The sequence below is a fragment of the Amphiprion ocellaris genome, chromosome 22 (genome assembly GCF_022539595.1).
Source record: "Amphiprion ocellaris isolate individual 3 ecotype Okinawa chromosome 22, ASM2253959v1, whole genome shotgun sequence".
Lineage (NCBI taxonomy): Eukaryota > Metazoa > Chordata > Actinopteri > Pomacentridae > Amphiprion > Amphiprion ocellaris.
In genome coordinates this window covers 26,401,658-26,428,426 of record NC_072787.1, presented here as the reverse complement: position 1 = coordinate 26,428,426, position 26,769 = coordinate 26,401,658, and the positions used below count along the sequence as shown (strand labels likewise).

At 35.7% G+C, this 26,769-nt stretch overlaps 2 protein-coding genes across 4 annotated transcripts in view; one reads left to right on the top strand and one right to left on the bottom strand.

The window, feature by feature from the left end:
* pld1b (phospholipase D1b) overlaps positions 1-10,185 on the bottom strand; it is a 45,717-nt gene extending 35,532 nt beyond the window's left edge. The window contains exon 1 of one of the 2 annotated variants that reach the window (XM_055007223.1): positions 10,057-10,185. The gene's annotated coding sequence lies outside the window, so the exon portion shown is untranslated. Of the gene's footprint in view, positions 1-1,410; positions 1,557-10,056 lie in introns of those variants that run through there. The other variant, XM_023292981.3, reaches the window with a different exon arrangement.
* Positions 10,186-12,726: 2,541 nt separating this feature from the next.
* On the top strand, positions 12,727-26,210 carry mynn (myoneurin). 2 transcript variants are annotated; one of them, XM_023281483.3, is made up of 9 exons: positions 12,727-12,798; positions 13,380-13,427; positions 15,258-15,531; positions 16,430-17,571; positions 19,480-19,639; positions 20,656-20,834; positions 20,952-21,044; positions 22,341-22,466; positions 24,035-26,210. In XM_023281483.3, exons 3-9 carry the CDS (start codon positions 15,266-15,268, stop codon positions 24,448-24,450), a joined length of 2,382 nt encoding a protein of 793 aa, XP_023137251.2. In that variant the 5' UTR covers positions 12,727-12,798; positions 13,380-13,427; positions 15,258-15,265; the 3' UTR covers positions 24,451-26,210. The 2 variants fall into 2 exon arrangements, with proteins under 2 accessions (XP_023137251.2, XP_054863275.1); XM_055007300.1 differs by lacking the exon at positions 12,727-12,798 and having other exon boundaries at positions 12,830-13,427.
* The last annotated feature ends 559 nt before the right edge of the window (positions 26,211-26,769 follow it).

Genomic DNA, 26,769 nt, shown 5'->3' with positions numbered 1-26,769 from the left:
TTCCAAGTATAACTAGATCTAAAAATGTGAAAAGTAAGACACATTCAGAAGTGGATGCACTATTTAAACATCTGTGGTTACTTGGTAAAATACTTTAAATGTTAATTTCAGGGTTTTTGATTCTATTTAAAACTAAATAAGAAATTTAACTTGAATTTTCTGCTTTTTTATATATATATAATTTTCCTAATTCTACCTGTGTCACTCCGCACAGAAGACATTTCTGAGTTCTCTCCTAATTCATGGTTGTTCTGTTTCCATAGAGGTGCAGGAAAAAACGAACCACAGTGAGGAAAAATGTGACAAAAAATGCTTGTATTTTAAAAGATTAGGGTCGTAGACATTCATATTTACCTGATTAAATGAACAATTAAGGTTAAGAGCTCAAGGACTGTTCCTGGCTACTTTATGAACCTAAACCCTCGTGTCGTCCTGCGGGTCAAATTGACCCGCTTTAAAGCTTGAAAATGTGGGGAAAAAAACAAATATTTTCACAGTGAAAACTTCCACATTTCAAACATTTTTGGTAAATTTTTGACAATTTTTTTGGTGGAAAAAAGAAATGTTCAAAAAAATGTTTCCTTAAGAACATTCGGAAAAAAAATGATTTTTTTTCTGAATGTTCTTAAAGAAAATATTAGAACTTTTACTGATGTATATATATGTAATCACTTTAGATATTTTTAGGATTTTTTGGAAGATTTTTATTCATTTTTTGAAAATATTTAAATTTTTAAAAAAATTTTTAAACATTTTATTTCTTGCCAAATTTGTTTGCTTTCTTTTTTTTAAAATAAAACTTTTAAGGGAAAAGATTTTGCAAATTTTTATAAATTTGGGGAATTGTTTTGCTGAATTTTGGGATTTTTTTCAGACAAGGAAACAATATTTTTTGGTGCCCGTAAATGAGGACAACAGCAGGGTTAACACTCTGAATTTCCCCAAGTAGATGTAAAAAATCCACATATAAAATGCTATAAATCATTGAAAAGGAATAAATTATTACAACAAAAAATGTAAAAGTAGCATTTCTAACATTAAAAAATGCTGGCTGTACATGCTGTAAATATTTTATTATTTAAACATTTACAGCCTCAATAAAGGAGTGAAAATGTGACATAAAAGCTCCTGTAGCTGAGAGGATTAAGGTTCAGATCCACTGATTAAATTAAAGCTCAGATTAAGACTCTGTGGTTTGGTTGTTTGCAGATGATGAAGGCTAAAGTTAACAAGATTACAGATTTAGATTCATGAAGCCGTGAAAAAACGCATCGATGTGAACTCGAAGAAGAGCAAAACACACTCTGAGCTGCAGAATCTCAGTAAAACTCAACAAACTGGAGCTAAAACTGGAAAAAGTTTCAATTTCTGAACGTTTTTTTCCCCCAAACACCAACATCTTTAACTGACCTGAACCCGAGGAGCCATCCTCATCCTCCTCATCCTCCTCCTCCTCATCATCACAGCCTCAACTTCCCCTGCAGCCTCGCTTTAAATCCCTCCACGCACGAGCACGCCCCTACGTGCACGCTCGTCCCCGTGCACGCCCCCTCCGTGCACGCCGGCCCTGCCTGCAGTGTTGCAGTCCGACTGTCTGAGAGGAAGACAGCCGACTGCAGCAGCAGCGAACCAGAGGAGGAGAAACATGCAGCTGGGCGGGACTAAGCCCACAGAGGAGACACGCAATTGGTCAGAGGGGCAGTCAGGAGCCCGAACCGACCAATCAGAGCTCTTTAAACATCTGCGTGTTTTACGGGGCAGTTTTCACCTGGAAAATGGAGCCAGACTGCGTTTAACCCTCCTGTTGTCCTCATTTACGGGCAGCAAAAAATACTGTTCCTTCATCTGAAAAAAATCAAAAAATTCAGCAAAAGAAAAATTCCCCATTTATAAAAAAAAATTGCAAAATCTTCAGGAAGAAAATTCTTTAAAAGTTTCCATTAAAAAATTTTATTTAAAAAAAAATCCCCAAATTTGGCAAGAAATAAAAAATTAAAAAACAAAAAAATAAATGTTGTAAATATTTTCAAAAAATTAATGAAAATCCATATTTTTTTATATATATATATATATATATATTATATTTTTAGGATTTTTTTTTAAAGACTTTCACTCATTTTTTGAATTTTCTTGCCAAATTTGTTTGGTTTTTTTTTACATAAAACTTTTAAGGGAAACTTTTAAGCAATTATTGGAATTTTCTTCCTGAAGGTTTTGAAAAATTTTTTGCGGAATTTTTGGATGTTTTTCAGACAAGGGAACAATATTTTTTGGTGCCCGTAAATGAAGACAACAGGAGGGTTAAAGCTCCTCTGATAGTCGATAAAAAGCTGATCCAGACCTGCTCAGGATTATTTCTCTGAATGAACGACCATCAGAGGAAGCAGACAGACTGAATCGGTCTCAGAAGCTGGAGGCTGATGGAGCCGATGTGACTCATTGTTGACATTCCAGAGGAAGATTCAGACTCCCACACTTCAGATTTCACAACAAAACCTGAGACTAAACTGCAGCTGCTCTAAGCCCTAAAGATCTGAATCATTCCTTTAAATCCAGCTGTTCTAAAGCTAAACTCCAGCATCTCTCTGGGCTGCGTTCAGGTCGCTGATGCTGACAAACATCCTGCAGCGTCCAGACACCAGAAGAGGAAAATTCACACAACCACGAGAAATATTTAATCATCTGTGAAAATTCTGGAGAAGCTGAGAACGTCAGAGCTGAAAGACTGAACCAAGAGGAAGATTTAACTGTTTAAGGACCAACCACTGCTTAGAAATAAAAACAAAACTAATTTTATAAAATAAATTCAAATAGATTAAAAAAAATATATCCGCCAGCCAGGATGATACAAACAACTTTCACATTTTTAAAAATACATAAAATGTTGAAAATAACAGCAATTGTCTGTAATCTGAACAATTTACTGTGACATCTGGTACAGATTCTTTTTATTTTATAAAAAATCTGGACATTATTTAGAATTGAATTACTTCAGTTATTCTCAATTTATATTTTATTATTTAGATTATTTTATTGTTTTAAATGATTTAAATACAGTATATAATAGTGTAACTGCAAAAATATGAATTGTTTTTAGTAAAAACAGATTTTTTATGTTTTTATTTAGTTTTGTCCTTTTTTGGCATTTTTTTCTGTGATTTTACTCGTTACTATAGAAAAAACGGGAAAATCTAAATTATCAGTGAATAGTGCAGAAAATAGCAGCCACAAAGAGTGTTTTTTCAGTGTAAACGCTCTGAGGATAATAAACGCAGCTGCTACAGATCAATAATCAATATTGAGGATCAGCTGGTCCTTAAGCTGCTTAATTAGTGTGAATCTTAACGATCGTTTCTGTCTGATTAAACATCCAGCCGGTTGTTAAAACATCAGTTTGTCCACGTCAGAGGAAGAAAAACAAACTGAACTCTGTTATTTTATCCTTTTTTGGGTCTAAGAGCCTCTGACCAGCGTCAACTAAGAACCGGTGAAGAGATTTAAATCCACAATAAACTGATTTTTTATCCTGTTAAAGGAAAAAACACATAAATCCAGAATTATACTGTTAAACAAAGCCACAAAATCCACTAAATAATGGCAGAAAATCCTAAATAAACCCTCTAATGTGGTAGAAATATGAACACAACATGACGGTGCCCCCTGCAGGTCAATTCTGACAATTGCATCATTCATTATAAATACACTTCATGAGTCACTTTTATGCAGATTTAAATGAAAATATAGTAAAATATAAACCAGATCATTATTTTTACTTTTATTTTAGCAATATTTTACTCATTAAAGTAGAAAAAATGCTCAATTCCTGATTTTTTTAATACATTTTTTATGTTATAATAATAAATATTTGATTTTTCAGTCTTAAGTATCAATTAAATTAATGTTCGCATCAAAAATCTCAAAAATCAAACAATAATTAGTTTTTTCACGATGTGTTACCAAAAAAGAGTTCTACTGTATTGAAATTATTATTTTACAGATATTTGCTGCTTCTTTTCTCTTTATTTTTCTCTTAATTTCATTACATAAAATGACTGAAACTAACAATTATTCTCACTGACAACATCTATAAATTACTATGATTTTAAACTGATCTAAATACATGTATTTTATTAAATAATAAATGATATCACATTTAATTAAATTTATTTATTTAATAAATATTAAATATTTACTAAAGACAAAAATAAATATTGATTAAATATAAATAACTTGAATAATTAATTTATATTTAATGTAAAATCATATAAAGATCATTATAATCAGATTTTTAACTGATTTAAATATATATATTTTATTATATAATACATAATATCAAATAATATTATTATTTAATATTTAAATAATGAATTTATATTTAATTTATAAAATAGAAAATATCAATATTATAAATTAATACATATTAATGTTAATTTATATAAATGACATTAAATAATATCAATTATATAAATTGAATATATGTATTATTATTTAACAAATATTAATATTTTTTATTTAGTAAATATTAAATATCTATTAAATAAATAGCTAAATACATATTAAATATAAATAACTTAAATGTCAATATATTATTTATTTTTTATGATAAGAAGAATTAAATAATATTTATAAAAGTATGTGCACATTATTTACATGTTTCTGTACATTAAACAGACTTATTCAGACTTTTTTCTGTTATTTCATTAATTATTATCTGTAATTTGTAGATATGATGTGAAATGACAGCTTAAAAATATTTTCAATCTTTAATACATTGTGTTTTCTTTCAAATAACAGCAAATATCTAAAATTATGCCTGAAAATATTCACATTTTAGATGCTGGAATTAAAGAAATTAGACTTTTTTTCTTTTAAAAAAAACTCTCAAACTGGTTGATTAATTAATAAACCATCAGGTGAGTCATTTAATAGTTGATCGATTAATAACTAATTGTTGCAGCTTTTTTATAAAACACTGATGTTTAGTCATTTTTAGGAACTTTAGACGGTTTATTAAATCCATGTGACGGTAAATCTCTTAAAACTTCCTGTTTCCAGCCTGTGAATGCATCTTTTTGTCTGTTTAAATCTGATTGTTGGATCTTTTGTTTCAGGTTTTCTTGAGTCTCGGTCGCACCAGGAAGCATCTCGTTGTTTTCTGTCAGATGAATAAACCGACTGGATCTCCTGAAACTCGTCAGGAATCCAGCGACACCCAGAGAAACACAAATCAGGTTAAAGAGCAGCTCAGCAGCGTTCCTGAAAACAAACCGGTTCAGGAGGAATTCACTCTGAAGGACGGATTGTTGGTCTGTTCACTGTTTTACTGCTTTACTGCTTCTAAAAAACACTAAAATCTTTAACTACAGGAGGCAGAAGGAGAGGATTTAGGAGGGTAAACTCTAAAAATAATCATGTTTGGGCTCAAAAATAAATAAATAAATTATACAATAAGATGAAGTAAATAAATATAGTTTTTTGACATTTTACAGTTAAAAGACTCACAAATTGATCATAATTTGACAGATATTTTATTTTTATTTAATGGCCTAAACTGTTCAATTTAACTTAAAAACTGCAGAAATATTTCTAAAATTAAACATTTAATAAAATATGATCCAGAATGACTTCTTTCAATTTGTTTAGGATTTAAAAATGCAAAAAGCACTAAAACATATAAAACAATAAAAATAAAGATAAAGAAGTAAATAAAAATGTAAATAACATTTCAAATAAATAAATAAAATATTGAGATAAATAAATATTGTTTGTTTCTTTTCAAAAAACATTTAAAATTTCAATTTCTATGAAATTTTTTGTAGACGCCGACATTTTTCACAGTTTTGGCCCATTTCTTGGAATAACGTAAATTAATGATATTTATTTTGACTATTTTACTAGATATTATCTGTATTTTAACAAAACAAGAAAATCTGTTATAATTTTTTTAATATATATATATATATATGTATATATATATATATATATATATATATATATATATATATATATATATATATATATATATATAGTTATTATATATATAGAGTTATTTTATATATATATAAGACTAAAGAGTTTTCAAAAACAATTTTGTAAATAAAACTAAATAAATAAAATAAAATTAAAATCTTTTTAAAAACTGCAAAACTGGCAGCAAATGTGCAGGAAAGAAAGATTTTTTTTGAAAAGACAGAATACTGTAACATGCAAAAAATATATATATTTTTTTGAAAAATGACTTCTTCCAACTCACTTTGTTTAAAAATGCAAAAACCACTAAAATGCCGAAAACCATGAAAGTAAAGGTAAATAAACTAAATAAACTAAAATTTAAAATAAAGGATTTAAATAAATAAACAAAATAAACAAAAATTCAAAGTAAAATGAGATTTAAATAAACGTAAACTGAAATTTAAAATAATTAAATAAATAAAGGATTTAAATAAATAAACAGAGAGATGAATAAATAAATTAACAACATAAAATGAAATTTAAAATAAAGGATTTAAATAAATAATAAATGTCAGAAACCAAGAAAAAATTCTGTAAATTAATGTTAAAAAAAGATTAAAAAATGATGAAAATATTTTACTTCACGTCACAGTGTTTTGTTTTTATTATTATTATTATTATTATTATTATTATTATTATTATTATTATTATTACAGTTTTCTTGTTTTTGGCCCATTATTTTGAAAATCTGTCACCTACTGTTAGAATCCGGCTGCATTTCTACACTGAAAGTTTCCTTTAATTCCATTAAATGTGTAACTTTGTGGTTATTGTAAAGATTTATGTCACTTCTCTGCTCCTCCAGGATTAAAGCGACGGCTGCAGGCGTTTCGTTTTCAGAGAGAATCTCAGCAGCGGATCGATTTAAAGATCCAGATTCTATTAACTGTGTTCAGCCGGCAGTAAACTAACGCTCATCACGTTTAATGGAAGCAGAACAAACAGGAGGAGGCTGGATCCATCAGCTGGAGGTGAGTAGAGTCGACACGCTGCTGCAGAAAACATCAAACTGTGACCTTCAGAACCATCATCACAGAAACAACGAGAATCTGCTTTTCCATCATGCTGGTCTCCTTCAGATCATTATTATTAAACTACCGCCTAAATGAGCAACTTTAAAGGAAATTCTAGCAGTTTAGGCTCCTTGCTTCCAGGAAATAGTCACAGAAATATGTATACAAACCCGTCTGGGAGTAGATTATGACATTTGTCATTAAATTTTGGATTTCTGAACAACTCTGGAGTCTTTACACAAACTACCGCTGCCTGTAGAACCAATAAAACTCAGATATTAGTCTGATCCCCTGCAGCAAAATGATAATAAATAATAATAATAAACTAGATTTCTGTAGCACCTTTCAAGAACAGACTAACAAGGAGGTTTATTTACAAAAAAACAGCAAATATTTTAATCTAGAAAATGACAAAAATGTCAAAAATGCTTGTCAAACTCAACACATCTTGTTTTGATTTGTAGGATAATGCAAGAAAAGTGTCACATGTTGCTATTTAATCAGCAGGAATCTGCACATTTTGGGCATTTTTGTTGAGAAATCTGACAAAAAATAATAAATATCAGTTTAAATATATTATATTTATGTATTTAGTGCTGCATGTTTGGCTTTGCTTTGCAAGATATTCAAAGAAAGTCATTAGATTTTCACATTTGATGAACTGAAACCTGCACTTTTTGGGCATTTTTTGCTCATAAAACGTCACAAATTCTAAAAATGCTTCTTACATTGAACACATCTTGTTTTGTTTTGCAGGAGAGTGAAAGAAAATCCTCACATGTTGACATTTAACCAACAGGAATCTGCACATTTAGGACATTTCTGCTCAGAACGATGGCTAAAACAATGATTATTTCCCTCTCAGGTGGATGCATTTGGACCTTTAGCATCTCCTCTGTTAGCGTTAGCTTGCCATGCTGCAGATATTACTGATTAAAGGCTGGACTCCTGAGCTCTCCTTCCTCTATCAGAGTGTTTGCCGGCCGACACACCCACTAAGTCAATTAAGCGCCGTCACTCTGTGTTTGTTGGAGGAACCATTAGAGATCTACCTGAGAGCCGAACCCTGCGTCATGTGACTGATTCAGTGAGTCAAACACCAGCAATCAAAGGGTGGAACAGCAGGTCTGTCATGAATGAACCACAATGCAGCCAAGAACTGTCAGGTTTCCTCTTTCCTCACGTTTTCTGATCAGACTTCCTCTGTGTCTGACAGCAACAGAGTTACAACAACCTCCTAATGCCACGCTGTTACCCCACGACAACACAACACAACTCAAGCCAACTCAACACAACTCAAGCCAACAGTGTCGCAGCAGGATATCACCACGCTGGAGTGTTGCAACTCAGTTGAAGACGACTTCCTGTAGACCTGGTTGTAGCTCAGCATGTAGACAACTTTCACCCTGATGAGAAGTTTCCACGTCTATCACTGTTCAACTTTCTAGAATTCACCCCCAAAGACTCTAGACTTCTACAAAGTCGTATAAAAGGTGTGATCACATAACTATCTTTAAAATGACTCATCTAATAGAACAGGTGCAGCTAAAGTGTGCCAGAGGTCACAGAATTACTGAAATAGATTCAATCTGAGGTCAGTTAATGGTTCCAGAACTCCTGGATAGAACTACACCATGAAGACTAAAGAACACTCCAAGAAACTCTGAGAAAAGGTTGTTGAAAAGCATCAGTCAGGACGATACAAGAACATTTCCAAGTTCCTGAAGATCTCCTGGAGTCCAGTTAAATCCATCATTAAGAAATGGAAGGAAGATGGAACATGAATAAATCTCACTAGAGCAGGACGTCCTCAAGACCCGAGAGACTGAGAAGAAAGAGACTAGAAAGGGAGGCCACCAAGACTCCTATGACTCCTCTGAAGGAGTTCCAATCTTCAGCAGCTGAGATGTTAGAGACTGTTCATCCAACAACTGTTGTCTGTTCTTCACCAGTCAAAGATTTATGGAGACAGAGAAAAAGATTCTGTTGGAAAAAGCTCAAATTAAATCTGGACTAGAGTTCACCAGAAGACATGTGGAGACTCTGAAGACACCTGGAAGAAGGTTCTTTGGTCTGAGGAGACCAGGATGGAGCTTTAAGACCTCAGACTAGATGTAATGTTTCACACCAAGCTTAGCACATCATCATGAAGACACTATCTCCACTGGGAAGCATGGTGGTGGCAGCATCATGATATGAAGCATGGCGGTGGCAGCATCATGATATGAAGCATGGTGGTGGCAGCATCATGATGTGAAGCACGGTGGTGGCAGCATCATGATGTGAAGCATGGTGGTGGCAGCATCAAGATGTGAAGCATGGTGGTGGCAGCATCATGATGTGAAGCACGGTGGTGGCAGCATCATGATATGAAGCATGGTGGTGGCAGCATCATGATGTGAAGTATGGTGGTGGCAGCATCATGATATGAAGACTAAAGCTGGTGGATTTGTGTACTAAAATTAAGCTAAAGTTGTGTTAAATTTGTGTTAAATGATTATTTTTCAGTCAGTTTTTTCTTCAGTTGTTTCTCCTGATAAACTGTAAACAAACCGGATATAAAAATCAGATAAAGTTTGGTTAAATATTTGGAATAAACACAAAGAAAAGGAGGAAGTGATCAGAGTTTGAGCTGGTTGAGTCTGAATCTTAGAGAACTTGTTGGGGCTGATATGGAGTAAGTGGTTTTTCTGGTTTTAATCTATCGAGGTCTGAACCGGGAAGAACCGACTCCCTCCGTCCTCCGTGAACCGGAACGGTGCTCCTCTCTAGCGCAGCGTGTCCGCCTCTGGATCAGCTGGATCAGCTGGAGGAGCCACTGCGGAGGAGGACGGATGCCTCCACACGCCAAAAAACAGCAGCAGCCTCCGCACTGCAAACTTTACGCACAAATCACCACAAAAATGATGCTTTTACGCACCTGCGCCGCCGCAACAGGAGCGAAGTTTAGCCCGAAGCGACGGTTTGAATCCGTCAGAGAGACCCAGAACCGGAGCAGAGACCCGGAGAGGAAGGTTTAGATGAGACCTACCTGCTGACGGACCTGGAGGAGCCGCGGTTCGCTCTGAATGTGCGGCGGGGCAGCGAGCCGGAGAGCAAAAGGAAAGCAGAGAGCAGAGAAAGAGGCAGAAAGTGACACCACAACATCCGCCTGCTCCCTGTCACAATAAAACCCCAGGAAACCACGTTAGACAGCAGCTCATTTTACACTAAACTCCACTATAATTTATATCTGCAGGATTTATGAGAAACATGTGCCATAAAACATTTAAAAAATAATTCAAAAATAAATTTAAAAAATACAAATACAAATATAAAATACAATATAAATATGTAAATATTGTAAATATGTTTTAAAAAAATGTATAAATAAAAATTTAATAGAAAAATAGAAATGAAAAATATAATATGATATAAATATGTAAAGTATAAATCCAAAAATAAAATACAACATAAACATATAAAGTATTGTAAATATTTCAAAAAATAAAATGTAAATAAAAATAAAATAGAAAAATAGACATGGACAAAATATAAATATATAAAACATTAAAATATTTCAAAAATAAAATATAAATTAAAAAAGAAATTACTGATGAAAACAAAATATACAATATACAATATATTGAAAAAATATTAAGAAATTAAATATAAATAATGTAAATACAAAAAAAATATGATATAAATATATTAAGTATTTTACATATTTCAGAAATAAAATAGAAATGTCCACCTCCATATACCCTGCCCACTGTCACATAGTTGTTCCTGTAACAGATCGTAGCAATTCGGCATTTATTTTGAAGGGTGTGTCGCTCTGCTTCCTGTTTCCTGTGAGTGACTTGATGAAGCAGAGACCAACCAGTGGTTTCCTGTGATAAACCACGCCTGAGAACCTCTGGAGGTAGTGACCTTCCTGAAAATACATAGAAGAAGAATGACACTAGATTTACCCCCACCTTTACACAAACAAACAAACAAAATACAAATAACCACACAAACAAACACACATGAACACACACACAGATACACACTGAATCACACACATCTTCTTTTCAGTGCAGAGAACAGCTGATGTCAGCGATCAGACGAAGCATACAATGTGTCAGGTCCTGGAGGAGCTTTAATTCACTTTGACTCACGAGTTCCTGCACAGAGCTGGGTGTGTTTGTGTGTGTGTTTCTGTGTGTGTTTGTGTAGCAGCACATGGATGATTTGTTGGTGCAGTAAAGCCAGTAAACGGCTGCAGGGGTAGAGAGCGTTTCTGTGAGTAGGTGGTTCATAAAAGTGAAGAGAGGCTGTTTGAATGTGAGATCAGAGTGGATTAACTGCAGCGATAATGATGCTGCTGATGTTTTTCACTCATCTGCAGGACGAGAAACAATCTTTTTTTTTTAACTTACTGACACTGACAGTCCTGCAGGCAGCTGTTAATATAAATATCACCTGCTCAGCTTTAATCACTATATTAAACAAAAAAGAATGATGAGCACTAAATCCAAGTGTCAAACAGAAAAACAAAACAATATGTAAAAAAGTAATTTATTGTTTATATATAAAACATTTTAAAAAATATTTACATTAAAAAACTGTATAGTAACAGGCTCACTTTTGCTGAACTAAAACTCATTAAATGTAAACAGAATTCTATTTATCATTATTTTATATAATTTCACATGTTAACTGTCAAAAAAGAGGCCAGAAACTATAAATAACATCAACGTCAGAAATGTAGATTTTTTTTTTTACAAATACTACTACTACTACTATTACTGCTAATAATAATAAGAAGAAATTAACAAATTAATATATTAATTAGTACATGTTAAATATGTCAAAAAATATTGTATCTTTTACGTGTAAAACATTTAAAAACATATTTTAATAGATTTCTTTAAAAAACTATATAGTAACAGGCTGATTTTTGCTGAACTAAAATTCATTAAATGAAGGCTGAATTTTATTTATTATCACTTTATATGTTTTTCCATCTGTGTTTACACTAAAATGTATACAAAAAGAAGCTAAAAACCATACATAATACTTCAGCAATCTATACATTTTGTAAATAATAATAATAATACCACCAACAACAACAATAATAATAATAATAATAATAATAAAGTATATTAAGGATGAAAAAAACGGGTAAATTAAAGGTATCCAGTTGCTCACACACGTTACATTTACGAAATAAAAAGGCAACTAATGTACAAAAGAAAAGCAAGGAGGAAATTGTGCTGCTTGAAGAAATAAGGTGCAAAGTTGTGCAGGTATTTAAAATAAGAAAGAGTATCAAGAAGTCTCAGTTCAGTATAAAAATAGGAGAGGTGTTTGGGTTCATTTTTTTAAGTTTGTTTCTGAACATTGCATTTCCAAGAAGCCAAATGAAATTGATTTAATGCTGAAAAGCAACATAATCCATCCGTTTAATTAATCTGTGTACATGAAAAGTCAACATAATATAAAATAATTTTTACTATTAAAAAAATCTTATATTTGTTTATTTTGTCTTGGTTTTTATTCATATTTTATTTAATCTAGGAGTTTTTATTCTGCTGTAATGTGTGAATTTCTCCAGTAAAAGACCAATAAAGTTCATTTTATCTGTATATTTCTGTATATTTCTGTGATGATAATCCTCCCGCCTGTCGTCCGTTGTCGAGACTTCCGATATATCTTGACCCAACTGTGTATCTTTGATCAAAGGGTGAAATCTCGCGAGAACTGCAAAGTCACGTGGATAATGGCTGGAGATCGCGGAGATTAGAAGGTACTTTTCTGCTTTTCTTTACTTTGCTGCGGTTTAAAAATGAGCATTTGTGCCGCGAATTTACTAAAACCGACGACAGGTCTGCGCGGCTCGTCGCTAAAATAACCGCTTCTGGCTTTTTTTGCGGCAACTCGCGTCGTTACACCGCCGGTACGAACCGTCAAAACCTTCGAAATAAGAGCACAATATTTTCCGCGCTTTTTGCCCCAACGGAAACAGTTAGCTTCAGCCGCGGTAACCGCCCGCTCTGCCCACTCGGTTATCCGGCCAAAATACCTCCGCAGCGGCTCGCACGGTTCCCCACGGGCCCGTTAATTTGCGTGAAACCGCCAACAGACCCGTGGAAGTGGTTTTAACCCGCCTGCGACACCGCCATTAGCATTAGCCGCAGCCGGAGGCCTGTTCAGGAAGCGGGCGGGAGCTTTTATTTTCCAAAACGGCTCCTCCAGCTCACCTGTCGAGGTTCCAGAGAATAAAACCTGTAAATAAGAGCGTTGTCCGGACGGTAACCGGTTAATTTGGCCCCGTTAATGGACGTCCTCATGCTGTGTTTGTTATTAATAACTAATAATCTCCCGCAGTGGGATCTACGAGCTGAGAGGAGGTGAAGCTGTGACACACTACAGACAGTAAGTTTTTATTTCTGTGTTTACTTACACAATAAAACACTGGGATCTGTGCTTTGAGACTATTTATTTTAGATTATTAGAATGCGTTAAAATAGTAGCTCTGACACTGGATTTTAATGAGCTTAATAGGAGTAAATATTGGAATAAATTAGTACAAGTACAGTTTGGCATCCAAGTGCAAAAGAAAAAGTAAAAGTGCATTGTTGCTATGAACAGATTGGAATAAACACATTATATATATCTCTATCTATCTATCTATCTATCTATCTATCTATCTATCTATCTATCTATCTATCTATCTATCTATCTATCTATCTATCTATCTATATATATATACACACACACACACACACGCGCGCACACACACGTATATAGACATATAATAGCTGTAGATTACAATTTATAAGGGTAGAACAAACCTGTAGGAGTTTTATGCATGGTATGAACAATATAAACCTGTTATTTATGTTTACAAGTAGAGAAATAAAACTTATATTGTAAATTTCTGCAACAAATTTAAATATTAACGTTAAAAACCTACCATGTTATGTAAAATACAACATTATCTAAATTCAATATGAATCCTCCAAACCCCACCTTGTTTCTGGATTTTTTTCCAGCTTTTTCCACTTTTTTACTCCATTTTTCACCCTAACATAAAGTTCTAAAGCCCCGAAACCATTTCATAAACTATAATTACTATTTGTTTTTACAAAATTAAAGAAAAGCAATCCTACAATCAACATGTGCAACATTTTTACAACTATCTAGAGGTGTTTGTAACACCGAGATTAAAAATCAAGAGTTGAAACGCTGTAGATATTTTCTTGTTTACTTTTTATAACCTCCACAAACTCTGTTTTTCACTCTTTTCTGCACATAACATCAGATAATCCTTTATTAACTCCAGGCAATTTAATAATAAAGTGTCTAACAGTAGTAATAAGTGAAGCTGTCAGAAAAGGTCTTCAGAAGTAAAGATGGCTCAAAAATGTCTTTTTTTTTCTCTATATATGATAAAATTATTATGCCAGAAATCTTAAAAAAGAAAAAGCAAGATTTGGATTTCTTGGGCTATTTATTTCATAAAAAAGAAAAGAAATAGATTTTTCAGAAGTAAAAGTATCCACAGGTGTTACTGATACTGCAAAAATTAGTTTACTAATTATAAATTTACCAATTCAAGACTTTTCAATATTTGAGCCTAAAATCTAACTATTTTAATACTAAATTTATGTTTGTAATTGCAAATATTTGTCTTTATTTGACAAAAAATGCTAAATATTGTTTTAAAAACTGTTATTTTAGAGGTTTCTCCGTTTTTAAAAAAATATTTAAAATATAATGTAAAATCACCAAAAGAAAAACATTAGTTTACATGATAACTTTAAAAAAAAAATCTTCATCATCAATCTGTATTTTGTTGTTTCAAAAAATTTGTATATAAAAACAACACAATCTTCACTGTATTTGACAAATAAATGTGTTGTATCGATCTCTTTATATAAACTTGGACTGAAATTTACTAATTCTGGATTTTTTTCTGCCTCGGAGTTGACATTTGAGTGGAGACTAAACATGATAGTGAGTCCGAGCTGTCTTATTGGACACAAATTTTTTTCTGGCTGTTTGTTGAACAAAAATGTACTTTATGCTTGAGGAAATTAAACCTCTTTTATGAAACTGGTTAAAAAATAAGTATTTCTGTTAATTCTCAGTGCTTATAACTTTGGCACTGGACAAATTGTTTATGAGGCACCAATAAATCCCTTCATGGCAGCAGATATATGCTAACCAGTGAGTTTAATGTTGATTCCTCTTGTTTTACAGCAGAAGTGATGGCGTACGTCACCAACCACGGGAAGCTGCTGCTGCAGCGCCTCCATCAGCAGCGGGAGATGGACTTCCTGTGTGACATCACCATCATGGTGAGAGACGTGGAGTTCAGAGCTCACCGCAACATCCTGGCGGCCTTCAGTGACTACTTCTCCTCCCAGGCTGAGAGCGGCGACGAGGTCACGACTCTGGACCCCGAGAAGGTCAGCAGGTACTCTCTGGAGAAGCTGCTGGAGTTTATCTACACCGGACAGATGAACCTCAGCAGGTAGGCATCAATGTGGGCTGTTTTAACCTCAGTTTATGGGGGTTTGTTTTGTTTGTTTCCATCACATTTGTCCTCACCGTTCGCTCATTTTTCTCTCTAATATCAAGCTCTGCATCAGTGGAAACAGCATAAAGGTGTCTAGAAGGAGAGAGAACTCAGAAATATCTTTATGACAGTTAAAATCCCAGAAATCAGAGGAAAAAGTTTCATTTTTTTGTTTAAATGACTTGGTTGTACTGAGAAGCACATTATTTTCTTAGTTTTTTTTTTTTTTTTTTTTTTTATAGAATTTGGTGCAAATGGTTTCATTTTGGTATTTTTAAAAATATGACATAGAATTTAGTTTTTTTTTTTAAATAAAATGTCTTGATTTTAAGTTTAGATAAGTTAGTTAGGGAGTCATTTCATATAAAATATTTCATATAAAATACAACAAATCATAAAGACCCAAAAAACAAAAAAGTTGGATTTATTTATTTTGCTAAAATTGATAAAAGCCTGGGATCAACATGTCCGCAGGTTTGACCTACATTAGAAAAAAATGGTGCCTCTACATATTATAGACATTTTAATACTTATATTTTTATTTTGTTTCCACATTTGTCTCCTCTGTTCTCTGTGTAAATGGCTTGGTTGCAGAATTTGGTGCACATGGTTTAATTTTGGCATTTTTAAAAAATGTAACTCAAAGAATTTTGGATTTTTTAAAAATATCTTGACTTTAAACTTAGATTAAGTTTTCCAATTGAATGGTTAGTTAGGGGGTCATTTCATATAAATTCAAGCAAATCATAAAGACACAAAAAACAAAAGTTGAAGTGCAGATTTATTTCTGTCTTAGCATCCTCAGCTAACTTGATGAGTAAAACGTTTTTTTCTCTGATTTTTATGGTTTCAGCACCAGACAAGCAGCCGTGCGTCGAGCGGCTATTTTCCTGGGAATGACCGAGGCCACCAAGTACCTGGAGGAGCTTCCTCGCTTGTCCGAACCCAGCGAAACGTCCCAGTCGGGGGCGGAAAAAGAAGCTCCTCCCTCTCCCACCAGTCCAGCTTCCCCCAGCAGCCCCAGCTCCCCTCTCCCCCTGTCCATCGTCTCCGTCGCTGGGGACTGGCCCGACAGCCACCGGGCAGGCAAAGAGCAGGACGACGAGGCCGGAGACGCCGGTCTGGAAGACGAAGGGCGAAGCGACGAGGAGTACAGCCCCACCATGATGAAGAGCGCCGGGCGGGGACAGGCCAGGAAGAGAGGCCGGCCCAGGGCAGTCAGAGAGGAGGAAGGCGAGCCAGGCAGCTCGACGGACGCCACGCCTAAAGTCCAGAGCTTCAGGGGGAGAGGGAGGCCGAGGGGGAGGCCCAGAGGGAGAGGCAGGGGGAGAGGAAGAGGGAGACCCAAGGGGAGAGGAAGAGGAGTCAGCAGAGGTGAGGACCTGTCTCTGGACGAGTCGGATTCCAGCGTGAAGGACTTCGGGGGCAACTCTGCAGACTGGAGCCCATCGCAGAACGACGACGACTCTCCGTCCAGGAAGGCACAGCTGGGTGGCGGGGAGGTGAAGAGAGGCCGAGGGCGAGGGAGGGGGAGAGGCAGAGGGAGAGGAAGGGGGGACGGCAAGAGCGAGGACCTGTCGGTGGACGAGTCGGATACGAGCGTGAAGGACTTTGGGGACGACAACTCCGCCGACTGGAGCCCATCGCAGGACGACGAGTCTCCGCTGAAGAAGCCCCGGCTGAGCTTCGGAGAGGGCAGGAGAGGACGGGGCCGGGGGAAGGGCAGGGGCAGAGGCAGGGGGAGGGGCAGGAGGAAGAATGAGGAGGAGGAGGGTGGGGACAACGAGGAAGACGAGGGCGAGGAGGGCGAGGTCGGGGAGGAGATGGGCGAGCTGTCGCTGTTCTGCGCCGAGTGCAACAAGCAGTTTAAGGACGTGAGCAGCCTGAGGAGACACGAGAAGATCCACAAAGGCCTGAAGCCGTTCTCATGCATCTTCTGCTCCAAGACCTTCAGGCAGGCGACGCAGCTCAAGACACACCTGCGCATCCACACAGGTGAGCTCAGTCACGATTATAAAACACCTGCAGTACGAGGGATCGACAGATGTGGTCTCTTTAACCCTCGTGTCATCAAAATTGACCCTTTTCAAAGTTTGAAAATGTGGGGAAAAAAAAATATTTTCACAGTGAAACTTCTGATGTCCACATTTTCAATATTTTTGGGAAATCTTGAACATTTTTTGGTGAAAAAAAAAGAAATGTTAAAAATGTTTCTTAAGAACATTCACATAAAAATCAACCAGAATCCAGCGAAATTTGCTGGATTTTGGTTGATTTTTATGTGAATGTTCTTCAAGAAAATATTAGAAGTTTTACTGATATATGTGTAATCAATTTAGATATTTTTAGGATTTTTTTATTGGAAGATTTTTGCTCATTTTTTGAAAATATTTACAAGAATTTTCTTGCCTAATTTGGGTGATTTTTTTTTTTTAAATAAAACTTTTAAGGGAAACTTTTAAGGAATTATTGGAATTTTCTTCCTGAAAGTTTTGAAAATTTTCAGAAATTTGGGGAATTTTTTTTGCTGAATTTTTGGATTTTTTTTCAGACAAGGAAACAATATTTTTTGGTGCCTATAAATGAAGACAACAGGAGGGTTGAGGGCTGATACAGATACCGATTATTCATAATCCAAAACTGACTGATATATGAAACAGAAAAACATTAAACGTTTTATATTAACAGCATGTCGTTGGGTTACTACAACTGAATATTTACAATAACAATAGAAGTGATGACAGGAGAGTATCATGCGACACTAGGGCTGCCTCCTAACTTAGACGCTAGCTTTTAGCATAGCTTTAGCTACTGTGAGAGAAGCTAATTTCCTGGTTTGTGGCAACAGCTTGTGTTCCACGTTCAGTTTTTGCTGCTTGAGAGACTTGTCTGACACCACAGAGTCCTGAGACCTGAAGTAGCCCATTTATTTCATCAATAATTAGTCAATAAAAGTAACAATTATTCGAAAAATGCCTAATTGCTTTAATTAAATATGTACACTAACAATAGAAGTGATGGTATCAAAGCATCATGTGACACTAGGACGCTCTCCTCTGTTTACTGGGAGATTTATTGATTGAAATTGATCTGTTTTTGTCTTCTTTGTTTTGTTAATCTTTCACTTTTATTACCCTCCAAGGCTCATATCTTAACGTATTATTAGTTACTGTTTTCCAGACTCTATTTCAGGCTCATCTGTTTCTGCCTCTTAATGTAGCCGCTAGCTGTTAGCATAGCTTTAGCCACTGTAAAAGCAGCTAGAGTCCTGCTCTGTGTCGACGTCTTGTGTTTCTTTTTTTCAGTTAGATTGAGTTAGAGCTGATTGTGAAGTAAAATTGACTTCACAAAGATGCTACAGGGCTCCAGATAGCATTAGCTGTCGGCTAAGAATCAGCTAAGTAAGTTCCAGCTGCACTGGCACCAATAAGTAAATTATTGGGGCAGTATTAATATAACGGGGAAACTGGGTACGTTTTGTAAGACTGCTGTGTTTAGAACAGCTTCAGTAACATCTGCAACTTTGCTTTTGAAACACCAGCTTAATGGTTGTCCAGAATTTTTTGTTTCAGTGAGGAAGCTCCTCCAGATACTTCAAGGGCCAATTTTTTTACTGTCTTAGCTGTCTTTGCAGTTTCTGGTTCAGATAAATGTTGTAGTTTTGGTTTTTTTTCTAAAGATAACAAGCCTTTTTAGAACCTTGCAGTGTGGGGCCTTTAGGGAAAATTGGTAATTTATAGCGTCTATCGATGAGAAAATATTCAGCAAGTGATGCCTTTTGTCTGAGATGAGACAGGAGGTGCCACCACATGAGAAAATGAGTCTGGAGCTCTGATATTTATGATATTTTCTTCTGTCTCGGTATCCTAAAACCATTTCCTCTGTCTCTGTCGTTTATTTCAGGTGAGAAGCCGTTCAGTTGCACCCAGTGCGACAAGTGTTTCGCTCAGAAGTGTCAGCTGGTCGCTCACCGTCGCATGTACCACGGAGAGGAGAAACCGTACACCTGCGACCGCTGCGGCTTCAAGTTCGCTACCTCGTCCAACTACAAAATACACCTCAGGTAGGCAGATGTTGGGGTTTACTTCCTCCATCCAGGAGGAGATCATTCTTATATTGTTGACAGATGCTATTTACACATATCATTGTGTTTCCTTTTATTATTATCTGTTTGTAGTTTGATATATTTATACATCCTCTAGAGGTATGACTGTAAAGTATAGGTCAGCAGAAACAATACTGGGTTATTTAAACTATATATTAATATATTTTATGCCTCCTAACATAAACAAACTTCAAAAACATTTCTAACTTTTCTACCCATCTGTGAGAAGCTGATTTATTCAATATTTTGACCCAGCAGAGTTATTATTCTAGTATATTGTGGATTAGGGCTGCAACTAATGATTGTTTTTGTTGTCAATTAATTTGTCTGTAAATGGTCAGAAAATGGGTAGAAAATTGTCATTCAGTGGTTCCAAAAGCACAAAATGACATCTTTAAATGTCTTTTTTTTCCCACAACCCAAATATATTCAGGTTACTGCCCAAGAGGAAGAAAAAAATCAGAAAATGTTTATATTTTAGATGCTGAAAACAGATAATTTTACTGTTTTTCTGTTAGAAAATGACTCAAAGCAAAAAATGGATTATCAAAACAACTGTTGACTGCCTAACAGCTAATAACAGATCAATTATTTGCTGCAGCTCTGGATTTAAATTCAATAATTTTCAAAAAAAAAATTTTTATGGGTAACTGTTGTTGCACTCTGCTCTGTAACTTAAAACATAATTGAATTACATTTTTAGTCTTTTTATTTATGTCTTTGGACAAAGATGAGTAAAAACCACATATTTTCAGAGGACTTTTCTTCAAATGTCACTCTAATCAAAATAGTTGTTTTTTTTAAATATGTGTAGAAAACATGGAAGTCTTTAGAGCAGCTTTTTAGAAATGTTAAAAGAAAAGACACCTGAGAGCAGCAGCAGTAACAGGTGTCTGAGAGTCATGTTTATATTTATCCGTCTTCATGTGTTTAGTTTATTTTGGTGTATTTATTATATATTGTGTCTCCTCCAGACTTCACAGCGGGGAGAAACCGTACGTGTGCGATGTCTGCGGTCAGGCGTTTGCTCAGTCCAGCACCTTGACGTACCACAAGAGGCGACACACCGGAGAGAAGCCGTACCAGTGCGATCTGTGCGGCATGTCGTTCTCGGTTTCCTCCTCCCTCATTGCACACGCTCGCAAACACACAGGTGAGGCCCGCAGGTGTTTTTAAATCCAGGGAAGCCTATTTATAGTTAATAATATGCATCTGGTCTGGTTTCCATTCAGATGAAAAGATTTAGTTTTTTTATGTGTTTTTGTTTCAGGTGAGACTCCGTACAAATGTTCGCAGCCCAGCTGTGATGCCAAATTTGTCACGTCCTCGGAGCTGAAGAAACACATGAGGCGGCTTCATCCAGGTGAGTTCCTGAAGACTTTAAAGTTTGTTTTGTTTTATAGGACAGAATTAAATACAAACAATAGACAAGATAAGAAAATGCCAAGAGCTCACAGAGGAGGCAGCTATGATATGAGGGACTTTTATTATTTTTATACCATTTTCTCAGAAAATACTGACTTCAAATACATTAAAATTCAAACAAAATCAATCTACACTTTCACAACTTGTCTTGTATATCATGCAATATTGTACATAGATTCTAGTTATTGTTTACCTCGATTTATTTGCTTTTTTAAATATATATATAGTTGTAATACTTATCTAGATATATACTACTGTTCAAAAGTTTGGGTTCACTTAGAAATGTCCTTATTTGTCCTTAAATGTCCATTTTTTTTCTATGAAGATAACTTTAAATTAATGATATATACAGTCTAGACATTGTCAATGTGGTAAATGACTATTGTAGCTGGAAGCAGCTGATTTTTAATGGAATATCTCCATAGAGGTACAGAGGAACATTTCCAGCAACCATCACTCCTGTGTTCTAATGCTACATTGTGTTAGATAATGGTGTTGAAAGGATCATTGATGATTAGAAAACCCTTGTGCAGTTATAAACATATACAATCATTTATTTATTTAATTTTTTTATTTAAAAAATTGTCCTAAACAAATCAAATTATTTTTTTGCTAAATATGTATTTACTTATTACTTACTTCTGTCTCAGCCTCTCCAGAGACGTTTATTTATTTATTTATTTTGGCTTCATTTAATGTCTTGATGTGGAAACAAGCACAGGTGGAAGTGACAGGAAGACGATGTAGTAATTTTTCAAAATAAAACACTGTGAAGACTCTGCAGGAACTAAAATAAAAATGTTTACATTTTTATTCTTTCTGTGCGGCCCCAGTGGTTGGGCACCATGACAAAGCCTCCTGCGACGCTTAATGACCTCCAGTTCTTGAAATGTGTATTATTGAGGAAAATGCTAATTATTTAATGACTTGGATCAGATCAGGAACAGAAATAATCAGGAATCACTGCTCTAAACGTCTTTTCACTTTGACTTTTCAACTCAAATGTTGGACGTTAGCATGATGTTGTCATTATATTATAATTATTGAGCAGGTTTTTAGTTGAAAGATTATAGTTCACCTTTAAAATCATCAGTAACAAAGCAAGAAATTGCATTATTGTTTTACTGCCTCCTGCTGTGTTGATTTTGACGTCTGCATCGTCCAATCAGAGATCAGTGGAGACGTTGGTAGTTTTTAAACCTGCTCATACTGTGATGATGTGTTTTTCCTGCAGAGGGCAACAACGGTGTGCAGTGTCTGCTGTGTGGAAACCGATTCGCCAGCGTGAAGAACATGATCAAACACCAGGAGAAGGCCCATGCTGAAGAAGTCCGGCAGCACAGGGAGAGAGCCAGAGCTGGTGAGCAGAGATCTCACCTCACATTTTATTCCACATTTTATTTTAGAATCTGCTTGTTGTGACCTTAAACCAGACAAACTCTCCTAGTAGTTCTGTTTAAAGACTGAACCTTGATCCTGGAAACCACTGAGTGTGTTTACATGGAGTATTCCTGGTTCTGATTCTCTGTACTGTGAAAGAAAACAGGAAAACATCCTGTCCAGGTGTCTGAATGCTGCAGATTATCAGGACTGTAGTGAACAGAAACACAAGCATCAGAGAAAACATCTCTTGTTTGGAGACATGAAGAGTTTATTCTTATGATAATCATAGATTTAAATGTAGTGAGGTTTTCTCGTCAGTAGTAGTTGTTTTCCACCACGCCTCAGGTCAGCAGGCGTGTTAATCTAACAGGTACAGGAGTGTAACATTTCAGAACGGTGTTTACATTCAGTAATCAGTAACCAGGATGCTGGTGTTTATGCAGGACCAGTACAGAACCAGATCTGTCTTTACTCGATGTAAACACCAAGAAATCCAAACCACAACACCTAGTTTAACTAACCCGTGGAATAAACCGAGGACCCTGCAGAGAAAGCCCAGGCAGAGCAGTTATACATTAATTTATCTGGTGTTTCATTAGTGCTGCAAGCAGAATGTGAACAGCAGCAGATTTCGGAGTGACTGTTTAGTAAATGAAGCTAGATCTGTTAGCTGGTTCAGGGCGTCAACTCAACCTACAAACACATCAGTGCTGTTCCTGAGTCACGGTTTTGTCCCTTTTTATTTCATTTTTGGCACCTTGTTGCAATTTTCTTTGACTGATTTTGTCTTTAATTGCATTGTTAGTTTGCTTCCAAGTCCTTATTGTCCAAGATGCTTCAAAAATGATCCAGAATGATTCAAAATGTGTCCAAATTGACTTGAAAATGTTGTCCAGAAATGATGTAAAATGACAAAAATTTGTTCAGAATGACATGAGCATATTCTAAAATGACTGGAAAATGATCCAAAATCAGTCAGAATTTCTCTCAAATGATTAAAAATTATCCAGAATGACTGAAAAATTACAGAATGATGCTAAATTTGTCCAGCATGCTTCAAAAATGAGCTTGAATGATTCAAAATGTGTCCAAAATGACTTGAAAATGATCCAAAATTGCAGGAAATTTGTCCAGAAATGATCTAAAATGACGAAAATATGTTCAGAAGACATGAAAATGGTCTAAAATCAGTCAGAATTTCTGTCAAATGATTAAAAATGACTGAAAACTTGCAGAATGACATGAGGATGTTAGAAGCAGAGTGGTCTAACACACAACCCAAACATCGCGTTATAGCGGCGCTAAAAATGTTAGACCATTCTGGAAAACACAAAACTTTGAACCCATTTTTCTGAAAAACTGCAGAAAGTGGGTCAGACGACTCTGCTAATCTATCCTGCCTTTATTTGATCCTGAGGAAGGCAGAATTTTTTGTTCTTTGAAGGACTTCTGAAGGTTTATTTGAGCGTATTTTTGACTGAATGTTGCTCTAAAGGGCGTTTCAGGTGTGATTAGTGTGACTGAACTCTCTGTGTCTCTGACCAGTCGTCCTCCTGGCGTCCAGCCATCCTGTGGCCTTTGTCCAGAGCAGACTGACCCAGACGAACAAAGGTTTGGTTTCCATCCCAGAAGGCGAGCCGGCCAACCCTGAACCAGCCACCCCGAGCCCCAAAGCCACGGCGGCATCCGCGGCCTCGTCTGACGCCGCCACCGACCCGGCCACCGCCGCCGCCGCCGACGGCAGCATCATTCAGGACTTCAAGGCGGAGCCGTCTCACTCGCCGCTCACCACCACCGACCAGGTGGCCTTCGAGGCCGACCAGGAGCAGACCATTAACTCAGACACCCTCCACGCTCTGGTGGAGCAGCTGAGGCCGCCGCCGTCGCCGGCACAGAGCCTGGAGCAGATCGTCATCATCAGGACGGTGGACACGGCCGAAGGAAACCCTCCTCAGCAGTGAGGCTGGAGGGAGAACTGTTAACCAACACGCCACAGTCAGCATTCACATCCAGGCTCATGTCTCCTAAAACACTCTAATCAGCGTCTGTTAGCGTCTCACCTTCAACTTTAACTGCACTTCTTTACAACTTGGGTCTCATTTTTAGAGTTTGGCCAAAATTTCACTTTAAATAAACCCAAACTTACCCTTCTGTATTTATTATACAGGGATAAACTAGCACTACCACTAATGATGTTGATATACACACTATATTTTTAATAAACAAATCTGATTCATTATTTTTAGTGTCATTTAATCCTCAAAAGATCTGTTTTTTGGGAAAGTTGTGTCAAAATGTTTATCCAGCAGCCAAACTTACTCATTTGACTTCAATATGAGACAAAGAAAATCATGAAAATCTGACATTTAAGACGCCCGGAAACAGCAAACGTTGGACTTTTTTGTTTGACTATAATCAGAATGGTTATTAGATCAAACTAATTTTCTGGCGATAAATTGAATGACTAATCAGTGCAGCTCTAATCTGGAAACAACAAGTCAAGTTAATATAATGTTAATATTTGGTGCGTTTATGGTGAAAACTGCAGAAATAAGACCTGAGTTGTAAAAGATGCTGAAATAATGATGCAGCAGAAGGGATTTACTGTTCATAAAGCGATGAAAATGCATCTGTTAAACAGTAAAACACACAAACCCCTCTAATAATTTTCAGTGTCTCTTAAACTCCACCTGAGGGATAAAAATAACATTTTTCTTAAAGATAATGCATCGTTATATGTTTTGTGATAGTAGAGGAGAGTGTTTTCTAATATTTTGGTCTAAAATCCCCCATAAAATTTCAGTTTGGTTGATATTTTTTGCTTTTTTTTAGGTTCCTGAAAGAAACTCCTCCCCCAACATAACAGAGCCACCAGTTCTCCTCAATAAAAAGCCCAAAAAACTCAAATTTTTCCTTTAATTTGCCCCCCGTCTGTAGATTTTTCTCATTATCACAACCTGCACTCTTTGGGTTGCCATTAACGGTTGTTCACGGTTGGATTACAGACGCAGATTTTCCATGAAATTGAACGTGTGACTCCAGTTCCCACTTTGGAATAATCGTTTTAATTGAGCTGACACGTTAGCGCTGGTGTGACGGGACTAACGTGGCGTAAACAAACCAGAAGAGACGCTGTGACTGACAGAAACCAATCAAACGTCAAATAGAAGCTGACTCTTTCTTACGTTTTCCTCCAGCGGGGAAACTGAAGCCGTTGTTGACTGTTGCAGACGAGTTTCAAACCACTAAAAATACACAATTTTACCAAAAAAACCCACATTGAACTAACAACATCGACGCAAGAAAGGAAATTCTGGGACAGCGGGTGAAACTCTGGCATTGTTTTAATAGTTAACGTAGTGAGTAGCAGCCTCGCTCCGGCTTTGAGATTTACGTTTTTTAAATCAATCCTACGGTAAATGTTCCACTGCGATGTTTGACGTGTGACGGTGGCTTCATTGAACACAACCCTGCTGACGTAGAGGCCCGGTTCTTTTGTTTTTTATTTTTATAAAGCAGCTGTTTTTGGTGTTTAAGTTTGGAAGCCGCATTAGGACAAAGCTGTTTGTTCATTTCATGCTTTTCCTTTTTGTTTGTTTTGTTTTGTATAAAACCTCCGCATTACCTGTACAGATGTGTGAATTCCATATACAAGTTCACTACTGTATAAACACTGTACAACAAGATAGAAAAATAAAAACCAAGACAAAAAGGGACAATCGTTTGGTGTTTGTGGTGGATTTTTGGTTCAAAAATACCTCGTCGACACTGCATGTGTTTTGAAAACCAGCATCTGGCCAGAATCGTTCATTTTCTGCATTTATTTGTTTAATTTGGCTAAAAATATTCTGAAAATGAGGAGTTTTGCAATAAAATGTGCCCAAAATAATGTGTTAAGGGAATAAGATGTCTTAAATATCCTGTTGATTGTGCATTTTATTGCCTTAAATTAACAACTTTACAATTATTTTATTATTTAAATTTTAAACCCTGTGAGTCATGATAATTAGTTATAAGGACTCATATCATATAAAGGGGAAGTAATGGCAAAAAGTTCCATAAATGTCCAAAAAACGTCCTAAAAATAGTGTAAATGTGATGTATAACATCTTATGTACTGTATCTGCATGTTTAGGACCAATGTGAACAAAGAAAGGACCTCTTCAGTTCAGTTTCAGCATTGCAGTGTTTTTTTTCATAATATTATAACAAATTGGCATTAAATATTTTTTAAACACAGAGTAAAGTCAAAAAATCTTCCGGAAAAGACAAAACTTTGA

Excerpts from the sequence above, each read along its gene's own strand:
- mynn (XM_023281483.3), top strand. The coding sequence starts at position 15,266 with ATGGCGTACGTCACCAACCACGGGAAGCTGCTGCTGCAGCGCCTCCAT. Across the intron at positions 17,572-19,479 it reads ACACCTGCGCATCCACACAG|GTGAGAAGCCGTTCAGTTGC; the intron begins GTGAGCTCAGTC and ends CGTTTATTTCAG. Across the intron at positions 19,640-20,655 it reads AACTACAAAATACACCTCAG|ACTTCACAGCGGGGAGAAAC; the intron begins GTAGGCAGATGT and ends TGTCTCCTCCAG.